The 18,080-nt window shown below is 36.9% G+C and overlaps 1 protein-coding gene and 1 long non-coding RNA gene across 2 annotated transcripts; both read right to left on the minus strand.

Annotated features, from left to right (window-relative positions):
* Window positions 1-8,362: 8,362 nt before the first annotated feature.
* Window positions 8,363-10,879, minus strand: LOC126583599 (ferredoxin-thioredoxin reductase catalytic chain, chloroplastic-like). Its single transcript, XM_050248050.1, has 6 exons — window positions 10,534-10,879; window positions 10,055-10,167; window positions 9,438-9,487; window positions 9,218-9,289; window positions 8,720-8,780; window positions 8,363-8,616 (listed from the first exon to the last, which is right to left on the minus strand). Exons 1-6 carry the CDS (start codon window positions 10,631-10,633, stop codon window positions 8,572-8,574), a joined length of 441 nt encoding a protein of 146 aa, XP_050104007.1. The 5' UTR covers window positions 10,634-10,879; the 3' UTR covers window positions 8,363-8,571.
* A 5,014-nt stretch (window positions 10,880-15,893) lies between these two features.
* LOC126583600 (uncharacterized) lies at window positions 15,894-17,252 on the minus strand. The gene is made up of 3 exons (XR_007609788.1): window positions 16,862-17,252; window positions 16,611-16,739; window positions 15,894-16,509 (listed from the first exon to the last, which is right to left on the minus strand). It is a non-coding gene; the product is annotated as an uncharacterized LOC126583600 (long non-coding RNA).
* Between the last annotated feature and the right edge of the window lie 828 nt (window positions 17,253-18,080).

An 18,080-nucleotide genomic window follows, 5' to 3' on the forward strand; every position in this document is an offset into this window, starting at 1 on the left:
GTCTTCCTCTATCCTTTCGGCTCTGAACCTCTGTCCCGTAATCGCATCTTCTAACCGGAGTGTTAGTAGGCCTTCAATTTCAGTTACTCCTACTTTACCTTGGATATCCTCATTCCTAATCTTATCATTTCTTGTGTGCCTACACATCCAACGAAGCATTCTCATCTCCCCTACACCCATTTTATATATGTGTTGATGCTTCAACGCCCAACATTATGTGCCATAAAGCATTGTTGGCCTTATTGCCGTCCTATAAAATTTTCTCTTGAGTTTTAGTGGCATACGACTGTCACACAACACGTCCAATGCACTCTTCCACTTCATCCATCCAGCTTATATACTATGATTGAGGTCTCTATCCAACTTTCCATTCTTTTTCAAGATAAATCCTAGGTAGCGAAAGCGGTCGCTCTTTGGTACTTCATGATCTCCAATCTTCACCTCTAACTCGTTTGAGCCTCTATTCGCACTGAACTTGCACTCCATATACTCTGTCTTTGATCGATTTAGGTGAAGACCTTTAGATTCCAACACTTTTCTCCAAAGGTTAAGCTTCGCGTTTACTCATTCCTGAGTTTCATCGATCAACACTATATCGTTTACGAAAAGCATACACCAAAGAATATCATCTTGAATATGTCATGTTAACTCATCTATTAGCAATGCAAAAAGGTAGAGACTTAAAGATGAGCCTTGATGTAACCTTACAGTTATGGGGAAGCTTTTGATTTGTCATTCATGCATTCTTACGGCAGTCCTTGTTCCATCATACATATCCTTTATAACTTGGATATATGCTACTCATACTCCTCTCTTAATCCTCCACAGAATGTCTATTGGGACCTATCATATGCTTTTTTCAAATCTATAAAGACCATGTTCAAATCATTTTTCATATCTCTATATATTTCCATCGATCTTCGTAAGAGATAGATTGCATCCATGGTTAAGCGCCCTGGCATGAACCCGAATTGGTTGTCCGAGACCCGTGTATCTTGTCTCAGTCTATGCTTAATTACTCTCTCCCACAACTTCATTGTATGACTCATTAACTTAACACCCCTATAGTTCATGCAATTTTGTACATCGCCTTTATTCTTGTAGATAGGCACCAAAGTGCTTGTTCGCCACTCATTTGGCATCTTCTTCATTTTCAAAATCTTATTGAAAAGGTTTATGAGCCATGCTATACTCGTCTCTCCCAAGACTTTTCGCACTTTGATCTGTATATCATTTGGGCCCACTTATTTTCTCTACTTCATCTTTTTCAAAGTTACAACCACTTCTTCATTCCTAATTCAGCGGTAAAATGAGTAGTTTCTACACTCTTATGAGTTACTCAACTCCCCCAAAGAAGTACTTCTTTCATGTCTTTCATTGAAAAGATTATGAAAATAACCTCTCAATCTGTCTTTGACCCCGTTCTCTGAAGTAAGAACATTTCCATTCTCATCCTTGATGCACCTCACTTGGTTTAGGTCTCTTATCTTATTTTCCCTTGCTCAAGTTAGTTTATAGATATCTAACTCTCCTTTTTTGGTATCTAGTCGCTTATACATATCATCAAAAACCACTAGCTTCGCTTCTCTCACAGCTTTATTTGCCTCTTTCTATACATTTCACCATTTTAATCAGTTATATCCTTGTACAAGGCTTTACAACATTCCTTCTTAGCCTTAACCTTTGTTTGTACCTCCTCCTTCCACCACCAAGATTCCTTTTAGTATGGAGCAAAGCCCTTGGACTCTCCTAATACCCTTTTGCTACCTTTCAGATACAACTAGCCATGGAATCCCACATTTGACTAGCTTCCCCCTCTCTATCCCAAACGCATTGGGTGATTACTTTCTCGTTGAAAAATGGCTTGTTTTTCTCCTTTTAGATTCCACCATCTAGTCTTTGGGCACTCTAAGGTCTTGTTCTTTTTTCTCTCTCTTTTGATATGTACATCTATCACCAACAAGCAATGTTAATTAGCCAAGCTCTCTCTCGGTATAACTTTGCAATCCTTACAAGTTATATTGTAATATCCCACATCGCCCAGGGGAGTGATCCTTAAATGTATATTCTCATCCCTACCTAGCACGAGGCCTTTTGGGAGCTCATTGGCTTTGGGTTCCGTCGGAACTCCGAAGTTAAGCGAGAAGGAGGCCAGAGCACTCCCAAGATGGGTGACCCACTAGGAAGTTGCTCGTGAGTTCCCAAAAACAAAACCGTGAGGGTGTAGTCGGGGCCCAAAGCGGACAATATCGTGCTACGGTGGTGGAGTAGGCTCGGGAAGTGATCCGCGCCCGGGCCGGGATGTGACATATATGATCCCCCTTCCTCATTAGAAGAAAATCTATTTGTGTTTTTGAAGACCCACTCTTGTCGATGATCACATGTTTTTATCTCTTCTTAAAGAAGGTGTTGGCTAAGAAGAGATCGTATTCCATTGCAAAATCCAAGATGGCTTCCCCATCCTCGTTTCTTTCCCCAAAACCATGGCCACCATGAAAACCTCCATAGTTGCCTTGCATGTCTCTTTGCCCACATGCCATTTAAACCTCCTTCTATAAATACCTTCTCTGTCTGAGCGATTCCTTGCACCAAATCTCCAAGGTCTTCCCAAAATTTCTTCTTCAAACTCGTATCCAACCCTACTTGAGGTGCATATGCATTAATCACATTGATGAGTTCTTATCCTATTACAATCTTGATTGCCATAATTCTATCCCCTACCCTCTTGACATCTACAACATCTTGTGTGAAGGTCTTGTCCACGATGATGCCAACACCATTTCTTGTACTATTTGTGCCTAAATACCTTAAAACCCGAGTTTTCGAGATCATTTACCTTAAAACCAACCCACTTAGTTTCTTGGAGGCACATAATACTTATCTTCTCCTCACCATAACTTCCACTACTTCTATAAATTTTCCTATTAAGGTTCATATATTCTACATTCCTAAACGCATTCTACTCTCTTGAACTCTACTCTCATGTCCTAGCTTCTTCACCCTTCCCCGTCCAGTAAGGTCAAAATACTTCTTTAGCATGTCCTATGTAAAGTTGATGGGAGTAGATGTTTTCAAACAACTTTGAGTGGAGTTGTTCAAAATGAAGTTTTTATGGCCGCCTTGCTCATTTAGCACTGCATCCAGGCGCCGATGGAGATATAGCGACCCTTACTCACTTATCACTAAGGCTGGTTCGGTATGGGATCACAAACCTCAAATGGGATCCCAAATTACAAATCGATTTTTTTCGGGACAAGGTTTTGGAAACCAAAATTGAAACCGAAATTTAGGTATTCCTAAATTTCGGGATTCCTGAATTTTTTTTCAGGATTTTGGTATGGTTCAGGATTCATCGACCTCCCACCTTCCCTGCCAGCCCACACGGCCACACCTCATCCCAGATTCATCGACCTCCTTACCCCCATCTTCAAACCCTCTCATTCTTAGGCTTGTCTTTGTTGCCTTCGGGAGTTCGGAGGGCTTTGCAAAGTGCATTGAACAGAATCAGGTACTGATCATCATCAATGTATGAGCTTTTCCATGTCTTGCCAAACAAAATCACCATCAGAGGGCTACTCTGCTTTGCAGGCTTGCAGTGATAGATCTAATGTCATGGAAGAATGATTGGGTTCCTTAGACGAAGGCTACAATGGGTATGGTGTTTTGGGAAAGCAGGTTGCAGGTGTGGCTGCTTTAGAAGATTGAGAAAGCATTTGGAGGCCTTGGGCTTGCTTCTGCATTTGAGGACGTCGGTGGAACTGTAGAAGGGGAGAGATAGAGAGAGAGGGTTATTGGTTTCAAGAAATAAAAGAAAGAAGAAACCATTTGATGGTTTCGATGGTTTCTTATCTGGTAGTTTCAAGAAATAAGAATAAAGAAAGAAGAAACCATGATGGTTTCAAGAAATAAGAACCAAGATGGCAAACAATGAAACAAAGAAAGAATAAAAAAGGGAAAAGGTAGTGAAGAAAAGTTATTGGCCGGAGGAACGGCTTGGTGGGTTGATTAAAATATATGTATATATCGGTTTGGGATTCCCGAAAAAAGAAAAATGTGAAACCGATTCCCGTACTGAACGGTTCGGGATCGGTACCAAATTTTCGAGATTTTCGGTTCGGGGTTTTTTCGGTTTGGGATCGGGATTTTTTCGGTATGATTCGAGATTTTGGGATTTTTTTTCTAGCCCTCACTTATAGGTGACAACCTAACTTTAGCGTAATTTCGTTTATGATTCATCATCATAAGAATTCAACGAAAGATAGGAGTGCCGGCTGTCGACTACCTGATAATATCCCATTTCTCCTTTATCCGGGCTTGAGACTGATAATGTAAGATAAACTTACACACGTATAGTTGCTTTGAAGCTTGATTAATGAGGAAAATTACACAATTTGGATAATTGCATCCATCCCATTCTTCCTCACAGATTCAATTGGCGCAGAAAAAACACAGAAACAAGAGTTTCCCCAAAAAAAAAAAAAAAAAAAAGAAACAGAAACAAGAAGGTATGCAAAGAAGAAGAATTTACCTAACCAGAGCGATGATGGTGACCCTGGAATTCGACATTTTTGAAAGTCAAATTCCTCAATTAATTTCAAGCCTGGAATTCGACATTTTTGAAAGTCAAATTCCTCAATTAATTTCAAAGATCCGAGAAGAAGAAAAGGAAAAGCAAAACCCTAATTTCAATCTCTCTTTCTCTAACGCTGCAGTGCAGATGCTGCGTTTTGCAAAAGAAAAGGTACCATCATCCATTCCATCGATGCTGCGTTGTCCTTGCGCGGAGTTGGCAGTTGCCACCCGGTCAACTCAATCTCCTGGGATGGCCCCAAGATATTCCCGCGGACCCACCGCCTTTCAAGCAAACTTATTTAGAGATTAATATAATTCAGGCCCATTGCACAACTATAGTTTATGTCAACTAAATTACGTAGGAATTAATTCTACATAAAAATTACGCAATGGCATAATGTTAAATGTCAATTACTATATTAAAAAGTTTACAGAAAAATATAAAAATGTTATATTTTTATCCAAAACTGTAAACTATTATTAAGTCACGACTTTTAATCAATTTTATGAAGTCTCAAAAATCATCATAAATTTGCAAAAATTAAAAGTTAAAAATGCGCATGGCGTTTTTGCCGCAATTACGAACAACTATAATGTCTATACATTTAGGTGCGGGTTTAATTTCCAAGGATTCCTTCCTCTTAATATTCAACTATTTAACTCACTATTATTATCATTTGTAAAAATAAAAAAAAAATAAAAAATAAAAACAAAAGTTTTAAAAAGCACCAATAGGTGTTGATTATCTATTCTAAAATTGAGGAGGGATTTGACTGTAGCTTAGCTACATTCAAGTGATTGACACTTGATTTTGCTTTATTTACACCATTACCATCATATATGTGACTCGGTTGGAGGGTAATTATAAAAAGTTAGGAGGGTAATTTTGTTTCTGACCAGCTTTCATATATTTACAGTTTGGCCATTTTTGTTGTGAGATGGGCCCTCGATTTTGCATGATTTACATTTTTTCCATTGTCAACAAGCATGGGTTGCAGACAAGGTATTAAATATCAGTAATATCGGAAATATCGGTAGTCCAAAAACACGGAAATATCGATGGAAATATCATGATATTATCGATATCAATAAAAATAATATGGAAACCACGGAAATTGTAAGAAAAACTTGGAAATTTTTATTGAAACTTTGCAGGATGTTTGTTTAGTCAATTATCTATTAGTTTATCACAAAAAATTGGAAGGAAATGCATTGCATGATGGATTTAACTAATTTAAGTTGATTATATAGCGAGTTGGCAAACATTGTGAGTGTAGAAAATATGTAGTAATTAATGAAAGAAGTTTAAACACACCATAATCATTTATATATAATGAATTAGTACAATATTGGGAGGTTTTATTTAGGATATTAAAAAAAAAAAAAGAAGTGAATAAAATGATGAATTTGACACTTTAAATTTCTTACGCATAAGCATGCGTCTAGGCGTTGAAGTTCCAAATTATAGTATATCAATTAACGATTGAAAATCAATACGTTGAATAAGACTAAACTTTAATTTGGATGCCGATTATGTTTTTTCAAGTTTATATAAAGTAAAAGAATTGAATTTTGGAAGCCAAGAGTGTGTCAATTGTTTTATAATTCGTCCGAATACATATATCAGGTTGCTACTTAACGTAATTTGAAAGTATATCTAGTGCAAGGACTTGTCTTTTTTTGTTGATAAGCAAAGGGTTTGTAGCTTTTTTTGCTAAGCAGTAGAACATATTATATTTGTTTAATCTTTAGCATTTGATGGTTGTCCACAAATATAGGATAGAATGCCCCAAATTAGATCTGGCTATAGGATAGAATGCCCCAAATTAGATCTGGCTCTTACCTAGTTGGAGTCACAAGTTCACATGTACCAGCCCTTGCGGCAAAACGTTTTGGTTTCTGTTATTGCTAGAGTCCCACATCGCCCATGCGAGGGCAGTAAGCAAGCAAACAGGCCTATAAAACCCACATTCCCAAGCTGAGAAAAGCATGCCTTGCTTGGCCTTTGGGCTATGATCAAGTGTAGTATGTGTTGAGACTTCTCAGCATTTTTAAGTATTTTTGGGTTTTATCTCGCGATATTATCGATAATATCAGGATATATTGCCCAAATAATGCATTAAAATACTGATAATATCGTTTTTCGATATTATCGCGATAATATCGACAAAAATGTCGATATATTGACGATAATGAAGTGGTTGAGTATGAAAATATCGTCCTAAAAAAAAATATATTATCGGCGAAATATCGCCGATAATATCGATATTTAAAACCTTGGTTGCAGAGACAGAGAGGGAGATAGGTGTGGGATGGCAAAGAGGGGAGGGGAAGGGAGGGAGTAGGATTCTCTTCCTTCTTTTTTTCCCCTCTCCTTCCCTTCCCTCCTATTTGAACAATCACGGTTAAGTCACGTTAACATCTTATATTAATTTTACATAAAAAGAGAATGTGAGAGGAGGAGAAAGAAGGAGATGGAAAGAGAAGAAAAGAGAATCCTACTCCGAGGAAGAGGGAGGAGTGAGGCTGCCTAAAAAAGGAGGTAGGGTTGATTTTTTCCTCCTCAAATCAAGGGTTGGTGTCGGGATTGAGGTGTCAAAATTGCCACTAGAAGCCTAAATTAATGGGTAGATGTCTGTGACTGAGAGATTGAGAGATTGAGATGAATGGGAAAGACAGACAGAGACACACCCATTTGGCCTTCATTTCCCCTTTCCCAAACCCTAGCAGCCACAACACCAACTCGACGATCCTCCAGAACCCCAAAAATGAGCCCATCTCTGCAATAGCACCTAGGATATTTAACATTGTTTTCTTTTCCATGTAGTTTTTCTCATGTTTAACATCTGCTTTTGTTTATGCATTTGATTCAAGAGCTATTTTTATTGGTGTTAATTTTGGGTTGCATATCCACAAACTAACCCAGTTAATTTTCTTAGTGTTGATGTACAAGGAGAACTCTCATTGCATCAACTTGAACAAACATTCTTCTACTTAGTTGCTAAGCCTGTTACTTTTTATGCTCTATTTTCCTTCTCCATTTCCAGTTGAATGGATTGGTTAAAATGTTTAACTATATAACTTTCTTTTGCATGATCCTATACTATATATCTCTGTTGTTGCACTAGATTTAACCTTTGTTGCTGACTAATGTTTGATGGTGAACTATGCAATGCTTTTATTGAAGAGTTCCTGAACTGGGACATGGCATGGGCTTTGCCTGCATTATATGTCACACTTATGAGATTAGGGTTCTAGCGGTGAGGGTAAGACCAGTAATTTAGTTTTGTTTGAATAACGAGATATATGCTTTATTTCGTAATTGGTTGTTGATGTCTTGGGAAGATTGATCAAGTAAGACAATTATGCGTAGTTTTGTAGACTGGTTTTTTCTTTATTGAACATTAGCATGTAAATATATAGTGATATGGATGAGAATATATTTTAATACATTTCACATGTTTAACACAGTTTTAAAACCCGCAGCATTACGTGGGCTCAATTTCTAGTGACAAACTATATTTGTCCTGTCTCAGGAACACATCCAAGTGAACGTTGGTTTGAAGCACAAAAGCTATGTGGCAAAGCTTCATTTGGTTTTGTGGATAAGGCAAAGTTATATTACAAGAAAAGAATGCTGGGGTTCATGAGAATACGGCAAAGTCTAGGGGCTGCACCATAATTCTAGAACCAGTGTGTATCCCAGAAAAAAAATAAAATAAAAAAAAAGAAAAAAAAGAAAAGGAAAGCGTGATTTCGCACACACTTTTCCTTTTCTGCACCTTCCGAGTTAATATTGAACCATTAGAGGGTTAATTTTGATTGAATAAAACAAAAGATCATCAAGGAGAAAAAGAGTACGGAAATTATTTCTCTCGAAAAATTGGATTCAAAAGATGAGCCCTCTTTTTTTTTTTTTTTTTTTTTTTTTTTTTTTTTTTTTTGCAAATACAGAAGTGGACTGTTTACACATAACTTACAATACACACTCAAAGCTTGTTACATGTTTGCTGTCGATTCTCTGATCTCTTCCAAGGAGATGGTCTGCAATGCATAAGAATTATTGAGGTAAGTAATTAGGTTATAAAATACCGTAACCGAAGAACACGACTACATAAGATTTCTCAAAGAATGATGCATAAATTACCTGTTCCGGTCCGGCAAAATCATTGTCAGGAGTGAGAAAGAGCATGCAGTGGCATTCCTTCCTGCCAACACCGATTTACAGTTTTCATAAGAACCAACCAGGTTTACATGTGTACACATCTCATTTTCATATAACGATCGTTTGAGTTCAAATGTTAGAGCTAAAGTGAGTTGATAAGCTTGTGACTGTCAAGCTGGATTGAGACTTGCAGCAACTATTCGTGTTTCGCTGGAAATTTCCAAGTAGATTTTGTTTCTTATTATATTTTTAGCCCTTAAAAATATCTAACATAAAGCCTACTTACCTTCGATTTGAATGTCTGAGCACCAAAAATGTAATGCTGCTAAAGATTTACCAATATATCATAATCTAGCACGGGTTTTAAGTTTTAACACTACTTTTCTGTTAGGTATACAAATTTACAAACAAATGAAATCGAAACTGTAGAGAAAAACTATTTGATATACTAATCTTATAAAATTATGAAACGATACAAACCTCTCTCTCATGGGAACACATGGGCAGTTCCAAAAGCCTTGGCCTGCCTCGGCAGGTTTATCATCATAATGCCTGCAACACAACAAGTTCAGACTTGGAAAGTACAATATGACATGAATATGAATCAAGTTTGACACTGGTAAGGTGTTTGAGGCATAGGGCAAAGTAAGAACACCATAGACTCATGGTCAAGAAAAACTATCAAAGAACAGATGCTTACCGACAAGGGCAGAGTGGTGCGCCCAACGAATCTTTATGGTCTGCCAATCCCTGTTGAAGTTCCAGGATGAGTTTCTCTCACATATATCATCGTATAAATACAGTTTAAGCAACTGCAACGACGATAATGAAGGATCCAAATATACATAATCTCAGGATGCCATATCCATCTGTAAGCGATCTTTTTGCCCCAAATAAAATCTCTTAGAATTGTGACAAAATGATAAAGAACTACAGCAGCAAGAAACTGAACTGAAGAATTATGCATATGGGGTTCGATTGGAGGGAATAATTTAAAGGTGTTTCATATTCTATAGGATCTAGGGGGTCAGGGTACATGTTCTTTACTGTTCCAACCCACAGTGGAAGGCTGGAAGCTCATGAAGTAATCGGTTTTGAAGCCTGATTATTTTCAATATGAATCCCAATCGAAAGAATCAATGACTTCTTCATCGGAATGCTAACTAAAAGATTATTTCTCGAGTTGAGTCATTCAAGCATACAACGACAACGAAACTACTACGACAGTTTCATTTTTTTTAATTTTATTAGATAGACAGTTCCAATTAAGCATACAACAATACAAGTAAAATATCCAACAAGTAAATTAAAACACACCTTGATAACAACAGAAGTAACTCCCTTATCGACACAGAAATATGTTCCGGACTTGCGAGCATACTGCTCAGAGAACTTCCTCATGATTTCAACAGACTTATCTGACGGCTCCGCTGCCAGAAAACACATAAAATTTAAACTATCCATTAATGCAACATTCACGAGCTAGATTCTGACTGAAGCTGAAAAATATCAAAAAGTCACGAGCTTTGCAATCAAACAACAAAATTATGAAATCCCAAACTCTAATTGAAGCCGAAAAATGTCTAAAATCTATGCTCCCTCAAGGTTCAAGTCTGCTAATCAAGCAAGTTTGTTTGTTTTTTTTTTTTTTTTGTTAATTTGGCATCGCATCTAATCTAAGAACGCTCAATTGGTGCTGTAAATCTGAAGGCTCACGAATTATAAACTCAATAAATTAAAATACAAAAAAAATGAAAAAAAAAAAAAGAAGATTAAGAAGTTGAAGAATTGCTAACCTTTAGCTCGGATTACAGGGCGGCGCGTGGAGCGGTTGAGAGGAGAAACGAAGGACGAAATGCCGGCGGCGAACGACGGAGCTTGGAGTTGCGGAGTCATGGCCTCTGAGACTGATGAGAGAGTGGACCGCTGTGAAATTAAATTATTTTTTCTGGGTAATAATCCGTTCGCTTATATAATTTCTGGGGGTTTTAGTTTTGGAATTTTGGGGATTTATGATTTAATTTTTGGAGGGTTTTGGTAATTGGGATTTAATAGAGTTGTGGTAGGAGGAGCCGTTGCCCGCCACACGTTGTGAATATCGGTTAAGGAAACACCCCAACCACTCGGTCCGCTCGCCGCCTCAACCAACGAATCCAATCCCCTTCCCTTCTTTTCCTTATATTATAGGCCTTGGCCCTTTTCCCTTCTCGGTTTATCGGCCCAACCCATTTATATCTGGGGGAATTTATCAATTCTGACCTCATATTGCTAATTGGTTTTATGATGGAACCTCAACTTACTTTATGATATCAGAGCATGTTGTCTCATATGTGAAGCTCAATGGCCGCACGTGCTCCATTTCACCCGATTTGTGTTGTCCACATGTTAAGATTGAAAATTCATCACATGTGAGGGGACGTGTTGAGAGTGAATTCTACATCGGAGAAGGAATGGACCTTGTACTTGAAGTAGTTGGACTACTCTCCATATTGGCAATTAGTTTGGTAGTACCTTTGTTGGCGGTTTGAGTAAAGTCACATTGCGAGTAGTCGTAATTAAGTTTGAACTCCTTATTCATGAAAAGTATTCAAACTTGAGGCCTCTAACATACAAGTAGAGAGAATTATTGCTAAACCAGGGCGCAAGTGGCATAAAATGCAATCTTTAATCTTCAAACAAATTGGAGTGAATAATGGTGTGAATTGAACTCAGATTTTACATCCGACTTCAGTCCTGCTGTGCCGGAAAATAAGATTTTCCGTCCACAGCCGAAAAGAAAGGTATGAACAAGTCTTAAGAGCTTGATATACATGGCTTGCATTTACCAAAGCCAATAGCCTTAGCCAATAAGTTGCCTACTTGATTTTCTAAAGTGTGAGACCGTTGTCCAATTTCATGAGTCGAGTTTCTTCTCTACTACGAGCACCAAACATGTACCACATGAAATAATTCAATTTGATTGAAATACATAGTCTTGTCGTTGCCCAGCTAATTGCCAAACGGGGCCAAAAGAAGTGTTGGCAGAACCAGAACCATTAGCTAGCTAGGGCAAGCAGTGGCGGAGTCAGCATGGGGTTATTGGTTGTTCTTGACCCCAATAACTTTAAAAACCCCATATGTATTTGTTTGTATATTGTATTTGATTCCCATAAACAGTTATGACAAACTAAATTACAATTTCCTCTTCCTACTTCTTCTATTTTATTCTATCACATTTGTCTTCCCTTTATCTCTTCTTGTATGAAATACTTTAGTTGAAAAGGTTTGACAGTCTTCAACAACAGTGTCCTACATCTACCCTCAACAAGCCTCTACTAGTAATTGTAGTTGTCGACATATGTTGGCATAAACTTTCGGCATATGTTTACAGAAATTGGCAGGTGTCTACTAGGTGCTCAATGAAATGCCCAATGAAGCTTTTTGGTTGATATTATGATCTCATTATTTAAAAAATTTGGCTACGCCACTAAGGGCAAGGCATAATTTCATTGAGAAATTCTTGAGTGAAGCAAACCCTATACAGTACTTTCTCCATTTCATCTGTATTCTATATTAATTATATATGTAATCTCGATATCTCTGTTAATCTACACTGTCAAACAAAGGTAGAAAAAAGATCACCATGACCAGCTCTCTCTCTCTCTCTCTTACAGTACTTTCTCCATTTCATCTGTATTCTATATTAATTATATATGTAATCTCGATATCTCTGTTAATCTGCACTGTCAAACAAAGTGGAAAAAAGATCACCATGACCAACTCTGTCTCTGTCTCTGTCTCTCTCTCTCTCTCTCTCTCTCTCTCTCTTCCCAAACTAGCTAATATAAGCACTTCAAGAGAGCATAATATACACAAGAAGGGTAGGAGCACAACATTTTGAAGTTTCACATGCATACACAAGAAGGGTAGGAGCACAACATTTTGAAGTTTCACACGTGGGAATATGGAGAATAACTCAATCTTTTATAAATCCTTACATGGATTAATCTTTCACTGGTGTCGGATTTTGTCTTCGTATTCTCACACGCCCCTTATGTGAAACTTTGTCTTCACAATCTCATACACTCCATTTTCAAGTCTAACACGTAAACAACACAAACATGGTGATATAGAGGCCATACTTTAAGATTCACATGTGAGACAACATGCTCTGATACCATGAAGAAAGTTGAAATTCCACCATAAAACCAAATAAAAATAAGGAAAACTAATGAAAATGGTTTGAAAACTTTGAGTATTAACGATAAGGACAAAATAAAAGGTAAAGTGAATAGTACCATGATTGACTTTTTAGAGTAAAAATGTGATTTTTCGTTAAAATGAACAATACCGCGGATTTTTCGTTAAAACTCGCATAAAAATATGGAGAATAATTCAATTTCTTATAAGGTAAAATTTATCCCTCACCGATGTGAGACTTTATCCTCACACTTTATCCTCACATTCTCTCACAAGTACATCACCCATATCTGACAAAATGTACACAGCATTCATATAATTTGGGTAAAAGAACAAGATTTTCTTACTTCGCAACCTGGACAGATCGATGAGATTCCCAGCTTAAAGTGCATGTTGTTTTATATGTTCATGTAAAAATCAAGTGCACACTTAATTTCAGCAATACTTAGGGATTAATTTTAGATGAAAATTATTATTTTCCAAAACCAGTACATGTTATAGGCTAAATACAAATAATTTTTTCCACCAGAAAAAATTATACAATGACTTCCATTCCATCATGAATTTTGAAACATAGATAAATTGATCCACATATAATTAATAGTTCTGATCATTGCAACAGGATAATCGAGAGAGAGAGAGAGAGAGGAGTTTCTTACTTAAACAGTAACTTGAGTCTTGATAACTAACAGACAAGACCAGGAACGGAAAACCCTCTATCTTTAAAGCTAAAACACATGATCTAAAGTTGTTCACACAAATAAAGTATGTAAAGAAACAGGTTGCAAGAACATGAAAATTTGAGATTTGCTTGCTTTGATACAACACACTAGCAATAGCAAATCGTCGTCGTCGGACCACGATGCTTGATTCCCCAAAAGCAACAAAGACTTGGACAGAATCTTTGAAATATATCAAGGAGAGGAGAGAGAGACTCATCATACTCTTTCACTTTCTCTCACCAAGGAGTGAGAAAGGTAGTAGCTATAGCTGAGCTGAGCTAGGGTTTCAGCTGGCCGCTCGAAATCATGATGAGAAAGTTTTCTTTTCTCTTTGGGTCGTCGCTTCTTCTTCTTCTTCTTTTTTGTTGGTGATAATATTAAGGACAATGATGATGCTGCTTTTGTGGTGGGGTGGTTGAAGGAGGTGATGAAGTTGCAGGAGGGGATGGTGTGGTAGCAATGATGGCGATAAAGAAGGTAAGGAGAGGACATCATGATTGCTGTTTGGCTTCTGGCCTTGAAAGAAAGGCAAAGAAAATGTCTAGGTTTTTTGTGCCTCTCTCTCTCTCTCATCTGACACATATGCTTAGAGGGTAGAGAGAGATTGTGTGTGAGTGATGATGACATCCATTGATCAGGCCAAACCCTAGCTACTTTTCATCTGAACTCAAGGCGGGTACGTGTCAACGAAAATCCTCATTTTCATCTCTTTATTTTAAAGCCACTATATGCATTATTGAACTATTTGATAACCCTTTTAATTTTTAATATTTTTAAAAAACTTAAAACTAAAAATTTTGTTTAAAATTAATTTCAGTTTAATTAATAAATAAATAAAAATTAAAAGACAAATTCTAAAAACTAAAAAGGATAGTTTGTAATTTTTTTGTTTTTAGTTTCTTTTTTAAATTAAATATAATTAACGAATCATATGACTAGTATAATATCTAATCTAATAAAATCTATCGTTTAACAAAAAATAAAACATTTTAATTTTTCAATAAAATAAAACTGAAATTAAAAACAAAATAATTATTAAAAAAGAGAGTTTGTATTGTTTTCTTTGGTACAATGGATGGTTTCTCAGCCAACTTTGTAAGTGTCGTCTCACCTAGCCGGAGTCTAGCAGATTAGACGGATGCTTATGCAAGTTTAAGTGTTATTTCTTAATTTTTAAATACTAATTAATTCAGGCAACAATTAGTCACCTAATGCCTATGAGCTGCTAAACGAAGATTTTTATAACAGTGTCTAGAAGTTATATTAGGCTATCCAAATGTTAAAATGCAAAAGTTGATTCAGGTTTTTAAACCATAAAAACTAATATTGATTAATTATTGAACTTAGGAGTTAGGGCGGGTGGAACATTTGGAGCCACATATCTTTGACTTTGACTGGCTTGATAATGCCAGGTTACCCGTCATTACTTAAAGCTTAAAACATCCAAACACATCCGTAATCCACTTTCACAGACCTTAACATTATCAATAATGTTATTCATACTATGTTTTTATACTATATTTTTATATCATTTTAGATGACATCTGATGTGGATAGCCACATCATTTGAAAAATTTACAAAATCCAAGGAAATAAAGAAGAAAGACGTATACTACAATTATTATTTAATTAACTAGTTTTTCTTAATTATTATTTTATTAAATAATGAATTAAATTTAAAATTTTGATTAATTCAAATGATATGACTATCTATATCAAATGTCATCTAAAATGATATGAACTAAACATTATTTTTTCGATATCGACAGAGAAACAAAACGCATGCTTCTAGGCAATGGCTGGTGGGGCCTGTAGTGTCAGGACATTCTCCAAATAAAGCATCGTGGGTTCCACTTCCACACAAGTGGAAAAAGGAAAAAGACTTAAATGTGCGAAAGATTTATATGAGACGAGTAACATCTCGAGGTAACGACGGAATATCAAAAAATTTTAACTTTCAATACGACAACTTAGGTTGGAAACACTGTCGCATTAACATCCTGTTTTAGGAAAGAGATCATCTTCGGATCTCTTTCACCAAAGTTATCAAGTTCATTTATCCGAATTTTTAAAATTTAATCTAACGGTTAAAATTATTATAAATTTTTAAGGGACCTTTATTTGTAGCCGTTAAATCAAATTTTAAATTTCCGAATGAGTGAACTTAGTGACTTTGGTAGGAAAGATCCGAAGAGAATCTCTTTCGCATGCTTTATGCATGTTCTCAAAATGAGGAGTTTTGGTTGGACAATACCTAAAGGGAAAATGTCGGTTTTTCTCATTCCTTAAAACGACTTTACCATTACATGACGTTCTGATCAACTCATGTTATTGTTTCTGAACCTCAACTCAACCAGCTCTCAGGACTTGCAGCGTAAAACTTCGGCCACTGGATGTAATGTGTCGACGGAGTGCGTGCATTTCTTCTTGCAGCAATAAATCAATCTATGTACAGAGGTTGTTCACCATTCCAGAGTCATCATCTCAATTCCTGGAATTTGAGATACCAAACCTCACACTCGTCGATGATCATGGGCTTCAGTGACTTCTATGTACACAGTGAGTGCACGTGCACGTGCACGCATACTACCATAGGCAATGATCAAGGGATAGATGATACCAATGGTACCTTTTGGCAGAAGCTAAGATTCCAACCTAAGAAGCTGCATCTTTGTCTTCACGAAACTTGAATCCGCACTCAAGTCTTATTGCCGCCAGGAGTTCGGGAGACACAACACCCTGAGAAGAAGCCTTTTTCCCTGTGTTAATTCCGTTCCTATCATTAAGGCCGGGATAATCTCCTGCGCCCCAACCCCTGTAAAGTACAACTTTGCTAGGCTCGTGGGAAACTAAGACTGCACCTGTTGCTTGCTATAAGAGAGACAGAAAGAGAGAGATCAACCAATTTATAATGTAAGAAAAAATAAAAAAGGAGGGGATAAGAGAAATAGAAGGAACTTGGGCGTGCAGACCTCGAGTTTGAAAACCACTTCCCAGGCCAGTTCCTTTTGCTATGCCTTTGACGTTCACTATGGCAAGAGGGTGCTTCTCAAAGTGCTGCTTGATTGTCTTAGCAACACCAGTAACAATATTGTTCTTTCCTAAAAGGTGATAACAGAAGCTAAATGCTTAAAGTTTCTTACCAAATAAACAACCGTTTTAGCATAATGGTAGATGAACAATAAGAGGTAAACCAGAAAACTTAATTTGGATATAAAATTACCAACTGTAATCACAGGGCGATTTTTCATCTTGAGGGCTTGTTTTCGCAGAAGAAGCCTCTCATTGTTGGAAAGATGCACTGTTCACGGGGGCTTCTCGTTAAAATTCTTTCTTGCCAATACTGGGACTGACGGTCTGATTCACTATTGCCAGAAATGCAACGCTGTTTGCCAACAGTTGCTGAACAGCTCGAACCGTTTGACTGAATTAACAACATAAGAAGTTTCCGAAAAGGATATAGAATATAAACATGCATAGGACTTCATGGTAACTGTTATTACCGAGACAGATGTAGAGACGGGGACTCCCTCTTCTCCATTAACATCATCGAACAAATTTGCAACCGTTTGACTTATAGCTGGTTCATTTGAAGATACTGGATCAACTTTACCATTTTCATCCTCACCACAGATCGAAGAAGATGTAATCGCCATATTTTGTTTTGTGGCTAGCTGACCATTTACTACAGTGCCCGTGTCATCTTCCAATTTCACGGGAGTCACATGAGCTTCTTGTTTGTCTCTAGCCTTGACAAATACAATGTACGCTATTTCAGATATCGCTTCTGAAGCTGCAGAAGATACCAAGGAGGTACTAAATATAAACATGCATATGACTATGATAATTGATATTACCATAACATCTTCGGCAAAAGATGTAAATAAGTCTTCAACTTCTCCATCTATATCCTTGAGCGAATTTGCACATCTTTCGTATGTAACTGATTCATTTGAAGATCCAGTCACGACTGTACCAGTTTCATCCTCTTTATTTGTAACAGATTCATTTGAAGATCCTGGCTCAACTTTTCCATGTTCATCCTCTTCAAAACTGTTAAGTTTAGCTCATGTTATACTTAATTTGGTTTGAAGGGCATGGAAGTATATAAACATAAGATAGCTCACCAATTGAGTTCTTGATTCGTTAACCGAGGGCGTATTTTCTGCATCCCTTGTCTTTATCCTAGTTCAAGTAAACATAGCACAATTTGCCTCACTTTGCCGAGAACAACAGACATAGATTTTTGAAAGAAAATGATAAAACAGAAACATAGAAACCCAGCACAACTCACCAACTGAAACTTCAATTCATCTATGTTTTCGTTAAGCCTTAAAACATGAAGTTTCAAGGACTGCATGTCAAAGCAGGAAACAAACAAAGAGGAATCAGATGAAGTGGATATGAGATTGGGGAAGGCTCAAAACAGAAAGTAATTACAC

The sequence above is a fragment of the Malus sylvestris genome, chromosome 9, assembly GCF_916048215.2.
Source record: "Malus sylvestris chromosome 9, drMalSylv7.2, whole genome shotgun sequence".
NCBI classification, from domain to species: Eukaryota; Viridiplantae; Streptophyta; class Magnoliopsida; order Rosales; family Rosaceae; genus Malus; species Malus sylvestris.

Coding starts and splice junctions, on each gene's coding strand:
- LOC126583599 (XM_050248050.1), bottom strand. CDS start 10,633: ATGACTCCGCAACTCCAAGCTCCGTCGTTCGCCGCCGGCATTTCGTCC. Junction 9,488..10,054: donor TTACTTCTGTTGTTATCAAG/GTGTGTTTTAAT, acceptor GAACTTCAACAG/GGATTGGCAGACCATAAAGA. Junction 8,617..8,719: donor ATTTTGCCGGACCGGAACAG/GTAATTTATGCA, acceptor TATGCATTGCAG/ACCATCTCCTTGGAAGAGAT.